General features: G+C 36.4%; 1 protein-coding gene across 5 annotated transcripts in view; it reads right to left on the reverse strand.

The window, feature by feature from the left end:
• The window catches only part of LOC110456639 (phosphatase and actin regulator 1-like), an 88,531-nt gene that overhangs the window by 5,518 nt on the left and 61,898 nt on the right, over positions 1–21,115 (reverse strand). For all 5 annotated transcript variants that reach the window (XM_021507479.1, XM_021507483.1, XM_021507482.1 and 2 more), the window contains 6 exons: positions 16,814–16,987; positions 10,245–10,451; positions 9,278–9,587; positions 5,758–5,957; positions 5,235–5,391; positions 4,925–4,980 (listed from right to left, as the gene is read on the reverse strand). In XM_021507479.1, the coding sequence (XP_021363154.1) occupies positions 4,925–4,980; positions 5,235–5,391; positions 5,758–5,957; positions 9,278–9,587; positions 10,245–10,451; positions 16,814–16,987 (1,104 nt within the window). The remainder of the gene's footprint in view (positions 1–4,924; positions 4,981–5,234; positions 5,392–5,757; positions 5,958–9,277; positions 9,588–10,244; positions 10,452–16,813; positions 16,988–21,115) is intronic.

Genomic DNA, 21,115 nt, shown 5'->3' on the forward strand with positions numbered 1-21,115 from the left:
CCATCTCTATCCCTGACAGCCGTTGATCTAAACATGATCTTCATTACGTCCCCTGTGCTCAAAACAGTATGATCTTCAAGCAACTTTTAGAGATCTAGTACCAATTCTTTAAAGTCGTCCCCATTTCTGACCAGTCCAAACCAACGCCCACTACAGTACACAGCACCGTGGTTTTGATAAAGCCAAGCGTCATGGCTGTGTTAGCTCTGACCCAAGTGTTCAGCCTCAGTTACACACAGTAGCTTGCGTAGTGCTGTTAGCCAAGGAGTGGCTAATTAACACAACATTGTTCTATGGGACACCAGTGAATACATATTCATTAAGCGTTAGCTAACACCCCAACACAGCTGTGACAGGCAGTTGGGCCAGTCGCCATGGGAACTTGATGGTGAAATCAGCTGACTGAATTATAAATGAATGGAATTAGTCATCAGTTGACCCAGTATCTGCCCTACCTGTTTAACACTGGAGCCATTCACTTAGCTATTCTGGCTGTACAATCAATATGTATTGATCTACCACACTCCAAATACACACTTCTCTACATCAGTCAGCACAGCAAATTACCTTTAATCTAGTCCTTTTTACCATAAACACAATCATCGTAAATACTACATAATTTTTGTAATGAGTGTTTTATTGATAAAATTACATTTCTGGTATTTATTTCCTTTAATCAAAAATACAACAAAACAAATACATTTTTATCCTCAATTTTCAGACGACTGCATTAACATTTAATTCAACACACCTTCTCTATTTAATGAGTATTTTAATGTATTTAATGAGTATTTTATTGCATAAGTTAAGGAATATGGCAACAAGAGGTCCATTGGACCTGTATCGCTCACCTGGTTTTATATTTAAGTCGTTACAACTGAATGCATTAGTACATCTTTATATGAAATTTCCTCAAAACCAGACAAGATCGATGTTCCAACTCAACTGGGACCACAATATATGACTTTCAACTAATCAGGGGCCTCCATCGAGTTGCCATGTTAACAGATTTTATATAAGTTATATGTCATATTACAGGGTGTAATTAGACAATACGTTAATTTTCATTCAACTATAAGCTTTTATAAACCTCTAAACGTAATACTTATGTGTATGAAAGCCAACCTTCAAAGTGAGTTTGTCATTTCACATATTTACTAGTACAATACTTAATGTGAAAGAAATAGAATCGCTCATTGCAATATGAGAAAGATCTGTTTAGTTCTTCTTTTAATCCATTTTGTTTTTATGATCAGTCTCAAAATATAACATGCACAACGAGAGATCAAGGGAAACCTACATATAAAATTTGAGAAAGATCCTTCTGGTACTTCCCGAGAAATAGCGATAACAAACTTTCACTATCAAAATCCAAGATGGCTGCCTGTCGTCCGTGTTGTTTATCTGATCAGTCTCAAAAGTTGCCCTGCACAGCTAAGGACCAAGGGGAACCTACATATTAAATTTGAGAAAGATCCCTCCGGTACTTCTTGAGAAATACTGATAACAAGAATTGTTTAAGGACGGACCACGGACCACGGACGCAGGGTGATTTGAATAGCCCACCATCAGATGATGGTGGGCTAAAAACTACACCAGAGAATATGATAATCTAGCTGTACCATTTCTTAGGACCGCAGGGGTCCAATCAACCTCATTCAATTAAGAAATGTTTGTTCTTCCTCAATAATGTTTTTGACCAAATTTTGTACCATCAACTCGGGCAATTAGGGGGTATTAGCGTCTTAAAGCAAAATATTAGATAATTTTCCTCTTTGGGGCCCGGTCTTCCTAGCCCCAGGTGTCGAACAAGTCTCATTTATTTAGGAAATGATTGCCTTCCCCCAATGAAGTTTCAGAGCAACTTGGTTAAAATCTTCTCTGGTGTTTAGGAGGAGATGCATTTTAAAGCTTTAGCTAAGTTCCCCTTCAGGGCCCCGCCCCCCTGGCCTCAGGGGTAACCAACCTCACTTATTTAAAAAATGATTGCCCTCCCCCAGTGATGCTTCAGACTGAATTTGGTTGAAATCCTCTCTGGCGTTAAGGAGGAGATGCATTTTAAAGCAAATTTAGCTAAGTTCCCCTTCAGGGCCCCGCCCCCCCTCCTCAGGGGTCAAACCAACCTCATTTATATAAGAAATGATTGCCCTCCCCTAGTGATGCTTCAGACTAAATTTGGTTGAAATCCTCACTGGCGTTAAGTAGGAGATGAGTTTTAAAGCAAATTTAGCTAAGTTCCCCTTCAGTTCCCCGCCTCCTCTTTGGCATTTAGGAGGAGATGGGTTTTAAAGAAAAAGTTGACGACGTACAGGTGAGCTAACAAGGCTATGAACCTTGTCACCTTTCAACGAAAGCATATACATTATGTATAATCCTGAGAATTTTCACATAAAATGTTTGATGCTATAAGAGATTGTCTATATATGTTACAATAGTGACAGATTGTTGATTAGGACGACAATGGTCAAGAGAACTTCTTATATATTTTACTGGTGTGTTGAATTTTTCACAGTCTGCTATTGAATGAACATGAAATTAAACCAAGACTTAATTGTATTGTGAAAAGTCAAGTATTTTCATCAAATTAACCTGTAACAATTTCAGAATTCATGTACTACAGATAAACAGGTAAGTTATTATCCTGACATAATAACAAGTGTCCTTCTTTAAACATCTTCATCTTACTAGAGATGCCATTCTATAAAACTGATTGATCCTCTGACACAGCTAATGTTTTCTTCAAAATTAACCATTTTGAAAATTTGTTGTATTTTTTTTTTATACAATAATGGCTTCTTTTTGGCAGATTGTGCAGTGTAAGTAGTGCTTTATAATAATTATTCATCTTTATCATTACTATTCAGGTAAACAAGATATATTAATAGGGAATTGGGGGGGGGTAGCACAATTGCATTTACCTCTTCATGCCCAGCGATTGTATAATTGCATATATTGTTACAGAGTTACAGAGTGGGAATCTAGAATATTTAAATTGCTGTGTTATGACACAAGGAATAAGTCCATTAGAAGGGGAGAGGGGGCAGACCCCTTGGACCAATACAAAAATGAGTTGAAGTCTTCTCATGTCCACATACTGCATAGATGGGAATCTCATATTTCTAAGAAATGATAAAAGGGACAAAATCCCAGGGGCAGGGCCAGAGCCTGGTGTCAATCTTGGTAGCATCTGTGTGTTCATCTATTCATGCTCAATAATCAGAAATATCATATGATTGCTACTTATGACCAAGGACTCCACAAGCAAGAATAACTGTGTTTGCAGCAAGCACATACATGGTTATAGAGTCATGATCTCTTTTGTTTCCAAATAAGGCAATCATAGCCTATATGCATCTTCATGCACAGCAGTTTTATATATTGTGATATGGTGGGGATCCGATCTCCAAAAACTTTGTCCATATTATGACCTAGGAAGTGAAGTCTCCAGGCGGACTGATAGCATGATTGTGTTAGTCTCTTTATGCCTTGTAGATTTCAACATTTTCCATAAATTGACTATGGGACTAAGTCCTAGACCCCTGAGGTGATCCTGGTTATATATATCTGCATGCCTGTTAACTGTGAACTGGTAATAGGTTGGGATCTCAGTAGTTTCTACGCTATGATCTTTTCATGCCCAGTAAGCAGTATATGGTTATAGGGCAGGGATCACAAATTATGAACTTTTTTTGAGGGAGAGGGGTGGGGAAGGCGGGGAGGGGGACCCTCCCCCCCGTTAATTTTACATTTTTTTATCATCCCATCTGAGCATACTTTCAACTATATATGGCCCACTCCATCCTTACTCTCGATTAGCACAATTTTCAATCTCTATTACATGAGGACATTTTCAAACTTGGTCAAGGTACGTTCAATGCTTCAGAAGATGAAGACAGTTGTTTGGATAAATCACAGATGGACTGATAGATGCTGAGGTACGGAGTAAATTCACCTTGGTCCTTCAAACACGGTGAGCTAATCATTTATATTTCAATCACTTTTAAAACCTTTTTATTTCAGATTTGCAATGCAGTTCTTTCCCCATGAAAAAAATAGAAGTTGGCTAGTATGAAGAATATTTTTACTAATGCAAGTGTGGAAATTTCAATAACACTACAGATTCATTATAATACATGTAGGTGTCATATTGAGTTTTCAGTTTAATACAGATAAATTTTCCTCAAATTATTATCTTCATTGAGATTGAGAAAAACTTCCAATATAAACTTGTTTCAATTGATAGAGGAAACCACACAAGCTGCAGAAAACTACTGATGTGTTGGATAGAGAAAGCAGTGAAGAAATACAAAACAATATCTAAATCAAACATGTTTTTCAATAAAAGATTAACATTTCCTATGAAGTAAGGTACATTATGCTTTCAAGTGATGCATATTGATAATTGTACCTGGTATTTGACCTAATAAGCACCCCCCATCCCTTACAAGAAGTTAGAACCCCAGATGTATTTACTTATCTGAGTGTCCTATCCCATTTACCAAAATTTACAAAATGATTTGAATAAACACATCTGCTATGGTTATTTTTTTAAACTCCAGAAATGGTCAGAAATCATGCGAATTTTCTTAATTTGCTATGTATCCAGGGCATGTATTAGCATGAATATGGTATGTTTGAACCAACTGTAATGATTTAAACCCAAAACTTGTACGCTATTTGCCCCGAAATTGTTTAAATAATACCCAGCAGAAATGTTCTCATTTTAGTATGACGATGCTTATAACCTGTTTGTATTTCAATATAAACCCATATTTATCCACCAGGTTCTAGTTATAGGAAACTCCCCTTACAGAGGTAGGTTTTACAATTTTTCAAAATATCATAAATTTTTAAGTTGACTATGGATGATAATGACATGCCAACACTGCCTCCCTGGATCATGTAAATAGAAAACGTAACTTACTGTGTAAAATATTTCTTTGCATTAACTCATCCTGGGTAGGACGTAAGCTCAGCCGCCTAAAAATAGGAAATAGACAATTACCAAAGTGGTTTGGTTATACTGAATAACAACCATCAATATCAATCTTTTAGCATTATAAAACAACAGTTCCACTTCAAGGAGAAGTAGATTTACATTTAAATTTAAGAACAATCATTGCAAATTCAAATATTTTGTGAATATTTACTTGGAAACATTTATATAAACAGTATATGTCAGCTGATGTCCAATGTTCAAGAGTTACTTCCCTTGTCATCTTAGAATGACTTACCTTGTAAGCTTATGTCCAATGTTGAACCTTTGCACCTGTTTCTCGTCCTGTGACTCAGACGGTATAATGTTTTTCTCAATAAGTTCGTGATGTGATGGGCGATTACTTAAAAACCTAGCTAAACTATCTTGTCTTGCTACTTTTGCTGCTAAAGAACCTGAAAAATGACAAAGATGTTTTACATTAAGAAAATCTTTTTCTTTTTCAAATATTGAAAGTGTTATAATTTATTGCATTGTTGTACAATCAAGTGATAAGGTTCTCAATAATTAAAATGTTTAATGATTTCCAAATTAATCTTTGCTTTTTTAATCACTATTTCTTACCTTTAGTACGTTATAGGAAACTTATGTCTGTATTGCTGATATTTGTATATAATATTAAGACAAATGGATGCCAGACACTAAAACTGTTTTCTCCAAATAAAATGTGTACAAATTACAAACATTTTATAACAAATTTCATTGTCAAATAGGATAGGAACCACAATATGCTATTCAAAGGGTCTATTATCTCCCCTTACTTGTTTCCATCTCGTCGTCTTCGTCATCATCACGGTACTTGATTTCCTCGTCGTCGGATGATGAGTCGTCGTAAGAGTGTTGCTGTGTGGATGACTTTGGGGTGTTTTGGAAAGACACTGGTGAGGGTACTACTGGCATTGACACAGGGATTGGGGTATTTTCCTTATCACTGTCCCCTCCTGTCGGTGTTGGAACATGTCTACAACCAAAAAAATAACCTTTATTTGTTCTTTCTACCTAAGTAATGATGTACATACAAGATCTCAGTCAAATTATATAAATATTTAGAATTAGCTTTTTGTCCATGCTGGCTTAACATTTCGGTACATTATATAAATACACTGGTCAAGGTTTTCTTTTGTAAGACTTATTTGAGATAGTTTATATTCCACTGAAGTACACGTATCATTTGATCATATATATCAGTAAGTCAAACATCCCAAACACATTTTGTCTTAATTTCAGTAAGGTTCCATTTCAAAATAAATATTTTTAATCAAGAAACCCATTACAGTGTTATTTTCAATTGGATCTATTCCACATAAAGATATGATAAATGAGTTGATTCTGTTACTGTCTATATTCAATTGGATCTATTCCACATAAAGATGTGATAAATGAGTTGATTATGTTACTGTATATATTCAATTGGATCTATTCCACATAAAGATATGATAAATGAGTTGAGTCTGTTACTGTATATATTCAAATGGATCTATTCCACATAAAGATGTGATAAATGAGTTGATTATGTTACTGTATATATTCAATTGGATCTATTCCACATAAAGATGTGATAAATGAGTTGATTCTGTTACTGTATATATTCAATTGGATCTATTCCACATAAAGATGTGATAAATGAGTTGATTCTGTTACTGTATATATTCAATTGGATCTATTCCACATAAAGATGTGATAAATGAGTTGATTCTGTTACTGTATATATTCAATTGGATCTATTCCACATAAAGATGTGATAAATGAGTTGATTCTGTTACTGTATATATTCAATTGGATCTATTCCACATAAAGATGTGATAAATGAGTTGATTCTGTTACTGTATATATTCAATTGGATCTATTCCACATAAAGATGTGATAAATGAGTTGATTCTGTTACTGTATATATTCAATTGGATCTATTCCACATAAAGATGTGATAAATGAGTTGATTCTGTTACTGTATATATTCAATTGGATCTATTCCACATAAAGATGTGATAAATGAGTTGATTCTGTTACTGTATATATTCAATTGGATCTATTCCACATAAAGATGTGATAAATGAGTTGATTCTGTTACTGTATATATTCAATTGGATCTATTCCACATAAAGATGTGATAAATGAGTTGATTCTGTTACTGTATATATTCAATTGGATCTATTCCACATAAAGATGTGATAAATGAGTTGATTCTGTTACTGTATATATTCAATTGGATCTATTCCACATAAAGATGTGATAAATGAGTTGATTCTGTTACTGTATATATTCAATTGGATCTATTCCACATAAAGATGTGATAAATGAGTTGATTCTGTTACTGTATATATTCAATTGGATCTATTCCACATAAAGATGTGATAAATGAGTTGATTCTGTTACTGTATATATTCAATTGGATCTATTCCACATAAAGATGTGATAAATGAGTTGATTCTGTTACTGTATATATTCAATTGGATCTATTCCACATAAAGATGTGATAAATGAGTTGATTCTGTTACTGTATATATTCAATTGGATCTATTCCACATAAAGATGTGATAAATGAGTTGATTCTGTTACTGTATATATTCAATTGGATCTATTCCACATAAAGATGTGATAAATGAGTTGATTCTGTTACTGTATATATTCAATTGGATCTATTCCACATAAAGATGTGATAAATGAGTTGATTCTGTTACTGTATATATTCAATTGGATCTATTCCACATAAAGATGTGATAAATGAGTTGATTCTGTTACTGTATATATTCAATTGGATCTATTCCACATAAAGATGTGATAAATGAGTTGATTCTGTTACTGTATATATTCAATTGGATCTATTCCACATAAAGATGTGATAAATGAGTTGATTCTGTTACTGTATATATTCAATTGGATCTATTCCACATAAAGATGTGATAAATGAGTTGATTCTGTTACTGTATATATTCAATTGGATCTATTCCACATAAAGATGTGATAAATGAGTTGATTCTGTTACTGTATATATTCAATTGGATCTATTCCACATAAAGATGTGATAAATGAGTTGATTCTGTTACTGTATATATTCAATTGGATCTATTCCACATAAAGATGTGATAAATGAGTTGATTCTGTTACTGTATATATTCAATTGGATCTATTCCACATAAAGATGTGATAAATGAGTTGATTCTGTTACTGTATATATTCAATTGGATCTATTCCACATAAAGATGTGATAAATGAGTTGATTCTGTTACTGTATATATTCAATTGGATCTATTCCACATAAAGATGTGATAAATGAGTTGATTCTGTTACTGTATATATTCAATTGGATCTATTCCACATAAAGATGTGATAAATGAGTTGATTCTGTTACTGTATATATTCAATTGGATCTATTCCACATAAAGATGTGATAAATGAGTTGATTCTGTTACTGTATATATTCAATTGGATCTATTCCACATAAAGATGTGATAAATGAGTTGATTCTGTTACTGTATATATTCAATTGGATCTATTCCACATAAAGATGTGATAAATGAGTTGATTCTGTTACTGTATATATTCAATTGGATCTATTCCACATAAAGATGTGATAAATGAGTTGATTCTGTTACTGTATATATTCAATTGGATCTATTCCACATAAAGATGTGATAAATGAGTTGATTCTGTTACTGTATATATTCAATTGGATCTATTCCACATAAAGATGTGATAAATGAGTTGATTCTGTTACTGTATATATTCAATTGGATCTATTCCACATAAAGATGTGATAAATGAGTTGATTCTGTTACTGTATATATTCAATTGGATCTATTCCACATAAAGATGTGATAAATGAGTTGATTCTGTTACTGTATATATTCAATTGGATCTATTCCACATAAAGATGTGATAAATGAGTTGATTCTGTTACTGTATATATTCAATTGGATCTATTCCACATAAAGATGTGATAAATGAGTTGATTCTGTTACTGTATATATTCAATTGGATCTATTCCACATAAAGATGTGATAAATGAGTTGATTCTGTTACTGTATATATTCAATTGGATCTATTCCACATAAAGATGTGATAAATGAGTTGATTCTGTTACTGTATATATTCAATTGGATCTATTCCACATAAAGATATGATAAATGAGTTGAGTCTGTTACTGTATATATTCAATTGGATCTATTCCACATAAAGATATGATAAATGAGTTGATTCTGTTAGCTGTATAATTGATCAATGATTCTCTGACCCAGCGTGGATTTCCACAACCTTATCTAGTACTGGGGACCCAACACTTACACAAATCCAGCTCTAAGCCGCGGCCGGCCTATATTGCCAGAAAGGGGTGTGGCCAGAGGGGAAGGCTTCGGCTGCTGGTTAACACTCCTAACATGATTGGGCACACAATGTGATCTACTGCTGTCTATTTGTGACGCGGCACTAGGCTCTGGCGTCACCGGCACACCACCATTCAGTTCAAATCTAGACTTCAAAGCACTTTTTTTAGGTTGTTTATTCAGATCCGGTTCGGAGGCAGGAACCTGTTCAAAGCCAGGATCAAGGTTTGGTTCTTGTTCACTCTGTTCTGGCTCTGTAACGTCAAGGTCACCTGTAGGGAATAAAGCAAAGTTTTATATGTCACAACAATGTGAAGGTCACACAGTTATACATACTATGACAAGTCAAGGTCACATAGTCATATGGATGTTAAGGTCACTGATTTATATAAGCCCATATGACAGGTCAAGGTCACAGTAATATGTCATAAAAAAATTAAAGTCAAAGAATATAATATTACAAGACATTGTCAGAGAATTATAAATACCAGGGTATTATATGAATGTCAAGTTCAAAATAAAATATATCATGAATGTCAAGGTCATATTTTTATATATATGTTATATATCAAAGCCACAGAGTACTGAAGTCACATATGTTATATGAATGTCGTATGGCATGTCAAGGTCATAGAAATAATATATCACATGAATGTCATGATCACAGTTATATATATACATATTATATGACATATCAGGGCTCGAGTTATTTGTTATTTACTTATATGAAATGTCAAAGTTTCGGCAATCAAAATTTGTAAATGTGACAACCACCAGCACACCCTGCCCCACCCCACCAGCACACACACACTTATTCAAGTTGGGTTATAAAAGTAAGATGGTGCAAACATTATCTATCTTAAGATACCTGCTTTATAAAATTCTGACTACAAGTCAACAACATAACATGTGTCAAAAACACAACTTACTCAAATCCTCTTCCTCGTCATCGTCATCATTAGGGAGATGATTGTCGGAGATGACCTGTTCCTCCGCAGCAAACTTGACTGTACTGGCTTGTTGTACCTCCATCTCCATAGCGATGGAAGGTCTGGGGGCAGGGATGGGCGGTTCCTGAGGTACTTTTGTGGCAGCAGCAGGTATGATCATTGGCCTAGCATTGGCTGTTGTTAGCACTGAAACAGGTTCAAACAACTTACTATTATTGCATTGTATGGTTTGGAGTATCCAAGTTTCTCTAACTAGAATTAAGAGTTCCTTTAGCAAGCATGCATGGTAAAATCTTGTGTATTATTTATATTGCAGACCTGTTTTTACTGTATTTGAAATAATAAGGGTACTGGGTGTGGACTAATGGAGGACTATTATTTAGAGAGTAACTCCATTCCAAAGTAGAAATCCCTGTTAATAAAGGGGTATACTATTCTGATGGTCACTGTATCAGTAGATAATACTGCAGGGCAGCTTTACTTTCCTGTTGTATGAACTTTAAATATAAGTCACTGCAACTAGTTTTAGTGCGTGACACACTGCTAAACGTAAACAGGACATGAAGTATGGTCAACCTTTATTTTCATTTTAGAATCCTTGCAAAGACGTCATGTAAATACCACCCTTTTATTTGTTCAATTATGTGCACATTGCTTGCTTAAATGTATAAAAGTGATTGTAAGCCTTTGTTTTTTGTTTTCACAATTATAACCATTACTATTATCCATATGTTGTAAAGCGCTTTAGAGTAATTTTACAAATTATATAGGGCGCTATATAAATGTTGTATATTATTCTAATTAACCTCCTGAGCCTGCATGAAAAATACAAGGAAACTATGGCCCAGAAGCAATTATCAAGGACAGGCACAGAAAAGATGAATGCTGTACAGTCGCCCACCCCAATCTCCAGCATAGTAGCAGTATATACCACCAACAAAACATCATCAAATAGTGGCAAAATACAACAAGTGTGAACACTGGTTTTATAGAGTCTTTGTTCCACACAGGTACTGTCTGCGGAGTACAAGTTTTCAGCATGCATATTTGGACTTTAATAAGGTTCTAGTTCCATGAGATTTTAGTAGTTTTCCGTTCCTTAGTTTCGATATCACAGTTATATCTAATCCCACTCAATACTCTCAAATGCATTCTTTGTACGTTTATGTTATTTTCAGCACAACCTAGTTTTTATTCTTGGATTTCCCGTGCGAATATGCCAGTGAGTGTGTAAACAAGCCAGTGTAATCCTGCCAGCCTTGGAGCAGTGATTTATCACAAAGTCACAGGGATCAATACTCCAGATTCCCCCCTACAGTATACTTTACTCATCAACACTCACAAACCAGCCATGTGAGCAAGGTATACCCCCCCCCCCCCCCCTATTCACCCCAATAACTACCTTCACAAGGATTTTCCCTCAAAAAGTGGTCCAGTGTAACCTTTGACCAATGACCATCAAAATTTAATCAAGTGTAAAATATGATAATTTGTATGCAAGGTTTTTACTTCAAACTTCAAATTGAATTGGCAGTACATTTTTACATTACTATACTATGGGGTAGATATAAACTGCTGAGGGGATCATGGGATATTTTGTACACATGCTTATTATTATATTACTTAAAAACGGGTTGTGTGTGACTTTTGACCCTTTAACCTCGACTCATTACCATCAATACCTCATCAGTTATAATACTTAATGTGACTACACCAAAGTATTAAAAGATAAAAAAAAAAAAAAAAAAAAAAGCTGTTGAAGAGGTTGTGGGAGAGTCATTTTTACTTCAATAGTTATCAAGAGTAACCGTTGAACCTTGACCTTTGACTAACATAACCTTATCAGATGTATAAGTTGATGGTACCATACTATAGTGAAATAAATATGAAGTAAATCTGCTGAAGGCTTAATGTGATGTCTTATATACAACCTCTTTACTACATTTGATCGTATGAGACACACTGACTTTACTACAGATGAGCGTACAAGACACACTGACAAAGTGTTTACTATATACCCCCATCTAAGTAGGGGATCAGAAATAAATCCAGGGGAAGATGCCAAAATCCATCTTTCTAAACAGAGGATCACTTGTGAGCCTGACTACATGTCCAGGGTGTGGTACACACATGTCAGGTAGAAACTGTCAGCACTGCCCTATCATTCCATATTGTAATCACAAATTAATGAGAAAAGTGTTTCCTGCCCGATATAAATATGAACTACCCAAACTTTCTTCAAGCTCAAGTGGAAAACAGATGCTGCCAGGATCTAACAAATACATAGATGTCGGGGAAAACCTCAACAGGTGCCGCAAGAAAGCGAAATACACATTGTTTTCAGGACACCTGTAGGAAAGCTATGCTGACAGAATTCAAACCTGTTGGTTGTGATGGAAACCTACCAAACAGGCCACCAGGATGTCAGTTACTGGTCTCTAAGTACACCACAAACCAGGTTTCTCCATGTCTAACCTACACCTTCAATAATGTGTCAAGGCCAATTACTTAAGTGACATTATACAAGATTTCAGCATTTCAGCGACATTGTATATTGTGTAGACTTTCATTGACACTGTATGGGCATTTGAGACATTGTATAGACTTTTATTGATACTGTATAAGCATTTGAGACATTATATAGGCCTCATGACATTGTACAAGTTTTCTATGACATTGTAAATGCTTTGTGTGACATTGTACAAGACTTCTGTGATATTGTATAGGTTTTTGTGACATTGTATAGGTTTTTGTGACATTGTGTAGGTTTTTGTGACATTGTGTAGGTTTTATGTGACATTGTGTAGGTTTTATGTGACATTGTGTTGGTTTTATGTGACATTGTGTAGGTTTTTGTGACATTGTGTAGGTTTTATGTGACATTGTGTAGGTTTTATGTGACATTGTAGACATTGGTTTAAACTTTGTTTTATTTAAATTTTGTTTCGACAATACATCAAAGTACATGTTTTATAGAACAGAAAAGGAAAGGTTTCTGTGACATTGTGTAGGCTTCAGTGACACTGTAAAACATTTCTGTAACATCGTTTAGACTTTAAGTGTCATTGTACAATATTTCTGTAACATCGTTTAGACTTAAACCCTTCGCCACATGCAAGCCAATACACTTGAACACTCTGTACTGATAGTGCCAAGATACATTGTTGCAATGCAACATTGCTGCACTGACTGAAATGTGTATACGCCATCTCAATGGCAGTTTTTGAGAAATTAAGTTTTGTTTTGATTTGTTTTTCTAACCTTAATTTTGAAGGTGAAATAGTTGTTTTAAGCATTTTCAGCAAGTTAAAATTATGTTCAGAATTTCTTAAAATTTAATTACGTGCTATTTTCCTAATAAAAACATAACCATGAAATCAGCTGTATGTATATCAGGATAGACACATTTTAAAATGTTTCATTTTGCTTTAATTATGTTTCAATGAAATGACTCAACAATGATATTATCATTTCCAAATGAAACAACAAACCAAATTTCCAAAATTCTCACAAGAAGTTTTAAAATACAGTGTATATTTAGGCCTATATAAAAGCTTTTATTGGGGCGGAATTTGTATCCGACCGTTTTGGGTAAAATCTATTTTCGTTTTTCAAACACCAGCGAGCGTAAAATTGTTTGTGTGTCTCGGGCTATGGTGGTGAACTGATTTTATTGAAGAAAAGATAGAAATAATCAACGGGACCTGCAGTATCAACATCAACATTTTTCTGGAAGTATTAGCCCCGTTTTTCTAACAAAATCATTAAAATTGATCGGTGAAAAATCTGGAGACCATTCAGAGTCGTCGTTACCTAATGCCGTAATAGAGGCGGGACACCCGGTCGCTGTTTATCTTTTACATAATCATTTTCGGACTTATTTCTGATGACAGTTCATTCAAAAACATCGTTAAGATCGATGTCTGACTCAATGTCATCAGGGTTGAAGCTGTTAGACTATTAATCCTCCTCCTCCTCCTCAAAAATGTCCCGTAACATAGTTGTGCAATCGCCATCACGGCTCGTTGTTGTGACACTTTTCTACACTCATGACTCGCAGTTTCTAGGTTAATTTATTCAAAACTATTTGTAGGAATGACGTGTACAAATCTGATTGGTCGATGCATTGATATCTGCTAAAAATAGTATAGGTGATTTCCAGATAGGTGTCGCTCTCAATCACGTTATTTTCCATGTCTAAGTTTACTGAAACGGCATGGCGTCGAGAGGCGCTTACATTGAGATAACGTAGCGGCGTTGAGAAGCGCTTACATTGAGATAATGTAGAGGCGTCGGGAAGCGCTTACATGTGGCAAGGGGTAAAGGCGTCCAGAGGCGCTTGCATGTGGCAAAGGGTTAAGTGACATTGTACAATATTTCTGTAACATCGTATAGACTTCAATTGACATTGTACAATATTTCTGTAACATCGTTTAGACTTTAAGTGACACTGTACAATATTTCTGTAACATTGTTTAGACTTTAAGTGTCATTGTACAATATTTCTGTAACATCGTTTAGACTAAGTGACATTGTACAATATTTCTGTAACATCGTTTAGACTAAGTGTCATTGTACAATATTTCTGTAACATCGTTTAGACTAAGTGACATTGTACAATATTTCTGTAACATCGTATAACCTTAAGTGACATTGTACAATATTTCTGTAACATCGTTTAGACTAAGAGACATTGTACAATATTTCTGTAACATCGTTTATACTTTAAGTGACATTGTACAATATTTCTGTAACATTGTTTAGACTTTAAGTGACATTGTACAATATTTCTGTAACACCGTTTAGACTAAGTGACATTGTACAATATTTCTGTAACATCGTTTATACTTTAAGTGACATTGTACAATATTTCTGTAACATCGTATAGACTTTAAGTGTCATTGTACAATATTTCTGTTACATCGTTTAGACTAAATGACATTGTACAATATTTCTGTAACATCGTTTAGACTAAGTGACATTGTACAATATTTCTGTAACATTGTTTAGACTTTAAGTGACATTGTACAATATTTCTGTAACATCGTATAGACTTTAAGTGACATTGTACAAAATTTCGGTAACATCGTATAGACTTTAAGTGACATTGTACCATATTTCTGTAATATGTTTTAGACTTTTAAGTGACATCGTACAATATTTCTGTAACATCGTTTATACTTTAAGTGACATTGTACAATATTTCTGTAACATCGTTTAGACTAAGTGACATTGTACAATATTTCTATAGCACTGTTAGTTTTTTCTGTATATGCTGGTTTGACATTGTATATTTTTTTTTTGACATTGTATATTTTTCTTTTGACATTGTATATGCTCCGTGTGACATTTAGATACTCCAGTGGTAGTACCCAGATCAACACAGCAGTGAGCGTTGTATGACACACACAGAGCTGTTAGTATCATCCTACTTCTCCATCAGTAAATGTTGGCTACATCGCTGCCTGCTACCAGACTGTCATATATAGGACTGGTACAACATACAAACATTCCACACCGCATGTACAACATGTAATATATCATTATACCTCGTATCTATTACATTGTCTTAGACACATAACACGATTGTCAGACAAGTTATCATGTTTCGTGGTACCACATGCTTGAAGTTAACAAAACATTATGTTTACCCTCATGGGGAACATTTTTCAAATTCTTTTGGGTTTTCCCCTTTATCTTAACAACTTCAATGGCAGACAACCACCTATCTACATCTAAGGACTAACTCTGCCGTTGTTGATATTTAAAACATTTAATTGTTTTTTATTTTTGCAATTAAAACCTAACAATGAAATCTGATTTATTTTCTATCTGTAGTATACACCACTACTAAAAGTTTGTGATGACGGAGCCACAAAACATAGGCCTATTTTCAATGATCAATGTTACATTTTTTCAAAGGCCTAAATTTTCTAAAATGTTAGTTGAAATAGTACAATTTATGAATTAATATTAACATTTCTTGACTTAAATAGAAGAATTACTGAAAAAGAAACTCTAGAATCATGTGAAATTTTTGATTCTTTAAACTGCCAATGCTATTTGCATGTAAAAAGTCTCCCAATACCAGAGCGAGCACTTCTATAAGTATCCCTAACTTCTCCTGATACCAGAGTGAGCACTTCTATAAGTATCCCTACCTTCTCCTGATACCAGAGTGAGCACTTCTATAAGTATCCCTACCTTCTCCTGATACCAGAGCAAGCCCTTCTATAAGTATCCCTACCTTCTCATGATACTAGAGCGAGCACTTCTGTAAGTATCCCTACCTTCTCCTGATACCACAGTGAGCACTTCTATAAGTATCCCTACCTTCTCCTGATACCAGAGCAAGCCCTTCTATAAGTATCCCTTCCTTCTCCTGATACCAGAGTGAGCACTTCTATAAGTATCCCTAACTTCTCCTGATACCAGAGTGATCACTTCTATAAGTATCCCTACCTTCTCCTGATCCCAGAGTGAGCACTTCTATAAGTATCCGTACCTTCTCCTGATACCAGAGTGAGCACTTCTATAAGTATCCCTACCTGGATTAGTAGTTTGTGTACTGATTGGTGTGATCTGTGCTTGTGTTGTAATTGTGGTGGATTCTAGACCCTCAGGAACCTCCACTTGCTCCCCCTCTTTCCCCTCTTGGACGGGAGGGTCACTACTGGATTCCTCCTTCTTGTCCTCTACCTCGCCACTCTCCTTCACCGCTTCTGTAACACAGACAGTTTAAAATGTTACAAAACTGACCAGTTTAGTCGAAATACAGGATTTAAACCAGTTTTCCTCATCCATAAGTCTACAAGTTTTCAAAGCCGAGTCCCAAGTAAGAGTTAATTTTGTATCAAAGACAACGTGCAGAATTCATATTTCGGTAATTGGAAGAGCCATCTGCGATTATTTAACAGAAAAACTTTTCAACAATTAACTCTGCCTAGCCAGTAAGCTGGAGTGGGTTTACTGTGAGGGGTAGGATTAAATTATAATCAAGATAAACTGTTAGGAGCCTATATAGCCAGTAGGCTGGAGTAGGTTAACTATGAAGGGTAGTACTAAACGCTCATCTAGATAGACTATTAGGAGCCTATATAGCCAGTAGGCTGGAGTAGGTTTACTATGAAGGGTAGTACTAAACGCTCGTCTAGATAGACTGTTAGGAGCCTATATAGCCAGTAGGCTGGAGTAGGTTTACTATGAGGGGTACGATTAAACTCTGATCTAGATAGACTATTAGGAGTCTATAGCAACTAGGCAAGAGTAAGTTTACAATTACGGGTAGGATAAAACTCTGATCTAGAAAGATTATTAGGAGCCTATTGTCAGTAGGCTGGAGTAGGTTAACTATAAGGGGTAAGATAAACTGTACACAGTGCTGCCTCCACTGTGTACTATAAGGGGTAAGATTAACTGTACACATTGCTGCCTCCACTGTGTACTATAAGGGGTAAGATGAACTGTATACATTGCTGCCTCCACTGTGTACTATAAGGGGTAAGATGAACTGTATACATTGCTGCCTCCACTGTGTACTATAAGGGGTAAGATTAACTGTACACAGTGCTGCCTCCACCGTGTACTATAAGGGGTACTATTAACTGTACACAGTGCTGCCTCCACTGTGTATTATAAGGGGTAAGATTAACTGTACACAGTGCTGCCTCCACTGTGTACTATAAGGGGTAAGATTAACTGTATACATTGCTGCCTCCACTGTGTACTATAAGGGGTAAGATTAACTGTACACAGTGCTGCCTCCAGCGTTGACAGCTGATGTTGTAAGTCAGGAAATAAACAAGGCTTAGTTCTGCACATAAACATGCTTTCACTGGCTGTTTACATGTTGCTGACACAGATACCACGACCAGCAGCAACATCACAGCACCTCTCCAATCTAGATATTCTAGTGACAGTATGATCACAGTACTCCTAGCTGATGTGTACACATACCCAGGCTTGGCACCTATAACATTGTCTACTGCCAAACTAAAATTACACCACTTCCTTGGTCAGTAACATGGTAGAAAAGTCCTGTGTTTGCGTCAGTTTAGCTTGTTTGCTACCCAACACCTTACTGCAGCACTAAAGGCAACAGCACTTATTACCCTACAACCACTAATATCCCCACCTACCAAGAGAAAACATACTTATTCTAGCTGTGTAAATATTGCAACCATGTCATTAAGTCAGGTTTGATTTTGCTTTGTTTATTACCTGTACATGAATCATTAGCAAGGACACAAGCAGAAATAACGAAGTCATATACACATACCTGTATACTATGAAATATCAAAACATATATTGGAAGCAGACATGCAACCAGCATATCATTTTCACAATAGGTAAATGTTTGACCTTTGGATGACCAACTGACCTGAACTGCTGAGGTGTTAGGTGAGGGAGTCATCAACAGCATCATGAGGTGGTGGGTTACATAATACAGCAATACAAAATCAATACTCAGGATCTCTGATTCAGCACCAAGGTCTCAACCACATGCATACCCTCACCTAGCAGGTCTGAACAGTCTCAACCACATGTATACCCTCACCTAGCAGGTATGGTAACCAGGTCTGAACAGTCACAACCACATGTATACCCTCACCTAGCAGGTATGGTAACCAGGTCTGAACAGTCACAACCACATGTATACCCTCACCTAGCAGGTATGGTAACCAGGTCTGAACAGTCACAACCACATGTATACCCTCACCTAGCAGGTATGGTAACCAGGTCTGAACAGTCACAACCACATGTATACCCTCACCTAGCAGGTATGGTAACCAGGTCTGAACAGTCACAACCACATGTATACCCTCACCTAGCAGGTATGGTAACCAGGTCTGAACAGTCACAACCACATGTATACCCTCACCTAGCAGGTATGGTAACCAGGTCTGAACAGTCACAACCACATGTATACCCTCACCTAGCAGGTATGGTAACCAGGTCTGAACAGTCACAACCACATGTATACCCTCACCTAGCAGGTATGGTAACCAGGTCTGAACAGTCACAACCACATGTATACCCTCACCTAGCAGGTATGGTAACCAGGTCTGAACAGTCACAACCACATGTATACCCTCACCTAGCAGGTATGGTAACCAGGTCTGAACAGTCACAACCACATGTATACCCTCACCTAGCAGGTATGGTAACCAGGTCTGAACAGTCTCAACCACATGTATACCCTCACCTAGCAGGTATGGTAACCAGGTCTGAACAGTCTCAACCACATGTATACCCTCACCTAAAAGGTATGCTAACCAGGTCTGAACAGTCACAACCACATGTATACCCTCACCTAGCAGGTATGGTAACCAGGTCTGAACAGTCACAACCACATTTATACCTAGCAGGTATGGTAACCAGGTCTGAACAGTCTCAACCACATGTATCCCCTCACCTAGCAGGTATGGTAACCAGGACTGAACAGTCACAACCACATTTATACCTAGCAGGGATGGTAACCAGGTCTGAACAGTCGCAACCACATGTATACCCTCACCTAGCAGGTTTGGTAACCAGGTCTGAACAGTCACATCCACATTTATACCTAGCAGGTATGGGAACCAGGTCTGAACAGTCTCAACCACATGTATACCCGCACCTAAAAGGTATGCTAACCAGGTCTGAACAGACACAACCACATGTATACCCTCACCTAGCAGGTATGGTAACCAGGTCTGAACAGTTACAACCACATATATACCCTCACCTAGCAGGTATGGTAACCAGGTCTGAACAGTCACCTTGTGAACATACCTCAGACATCAGGTCTGAACAGTCAGCTTTGGCTTTTGACCATACCATGGACACAAGGCCTAAAGAGCCTGCTGTTTGTCTACTGATGTACTAGTTGATCCCTGAGTGTTACTACAACATTTACAGTAGATAGTCCTTATAGTACATGGTTGTGTCCCCTAACTTGTGCTAATGGTTGTATTATTATGATAGACAGTGCAGATGGTACATGGTCTTCTAACTTGTGGTCATGTCTTCAATCTATGCTCCATCGGTTAGACAGATTTCTGACGTAAAGACCATTATCTGATGTATCTGTAGCCACATGTACAGGGTAAGTTTTTCTCTGTGACAGTACTGATGAATCAATGCATTACTCATCTGTGCAGCTCCTTGTACTAGAATTAATGAAAAAGCTTCCCAACAGCTATCACTATAAATTGTACCTTTACTGCGCTTTGTCTTGATGTGATGGTTCCAGACAGACACACAAGCAATCTACCGAAGTGTCACTCTGTACCAGGCACAAATTTTTTACCATCTTGTTTATCTCAGCAATGGTCATACTTTAAGACAATTCAAGAAGAAATCTGAAATTAATTGTCCACATACCTTATAATCAAGGCAGGCAATGCAGATCACATAATTTCTCCCTGATATAATTGGTCGGAATAATTGATATACACCACCTTGTGGGCCTGTGACATAGAATCTTGACACATTTGACATACACAAGCTGGACCTGTGTGACCTTAACAATCTGGACAAGTGTGACCTTTACAATCTGGACAGGTGTGACCTACACAATGTGGACAAGTATGACCTACACAATCTGGACAGGTGTGACCTTCACAATCTGGACAGGTGTGACCTTCACAATCTGGACCTGTGTGACCTTCACAATCTGGACCTGTGTGACCTACACAATCTGGACAGGTGTGACCTACACAATCTGCACATGTGTGACATACACAATCTAGACATGTGTGACTTTCACAATCTGGACAGGTGTGACCAACATAATCTTGACAGGTGTGACCTACACAATCTGGACCTGTGTGACCTACACAATGTGGACAGGTGTGACCTTCACAATG

This window comes from Mizuhopecten yessoensis, unplaced genomic scaffold, assembly GCF_002113885.1.
Source record: "Mizuhopecten yessoensis strain PY_sf001 unplaced genomic scaffold, ASM211388v2 scaffold8811, whole genome shotgun sequence".
NCBI lineage: Eukaryota > Metazoa > Mollusca > Bivalvia > Pectinida > Pectinidae > Mizuhopecten > Mizuhopecten yessoensis.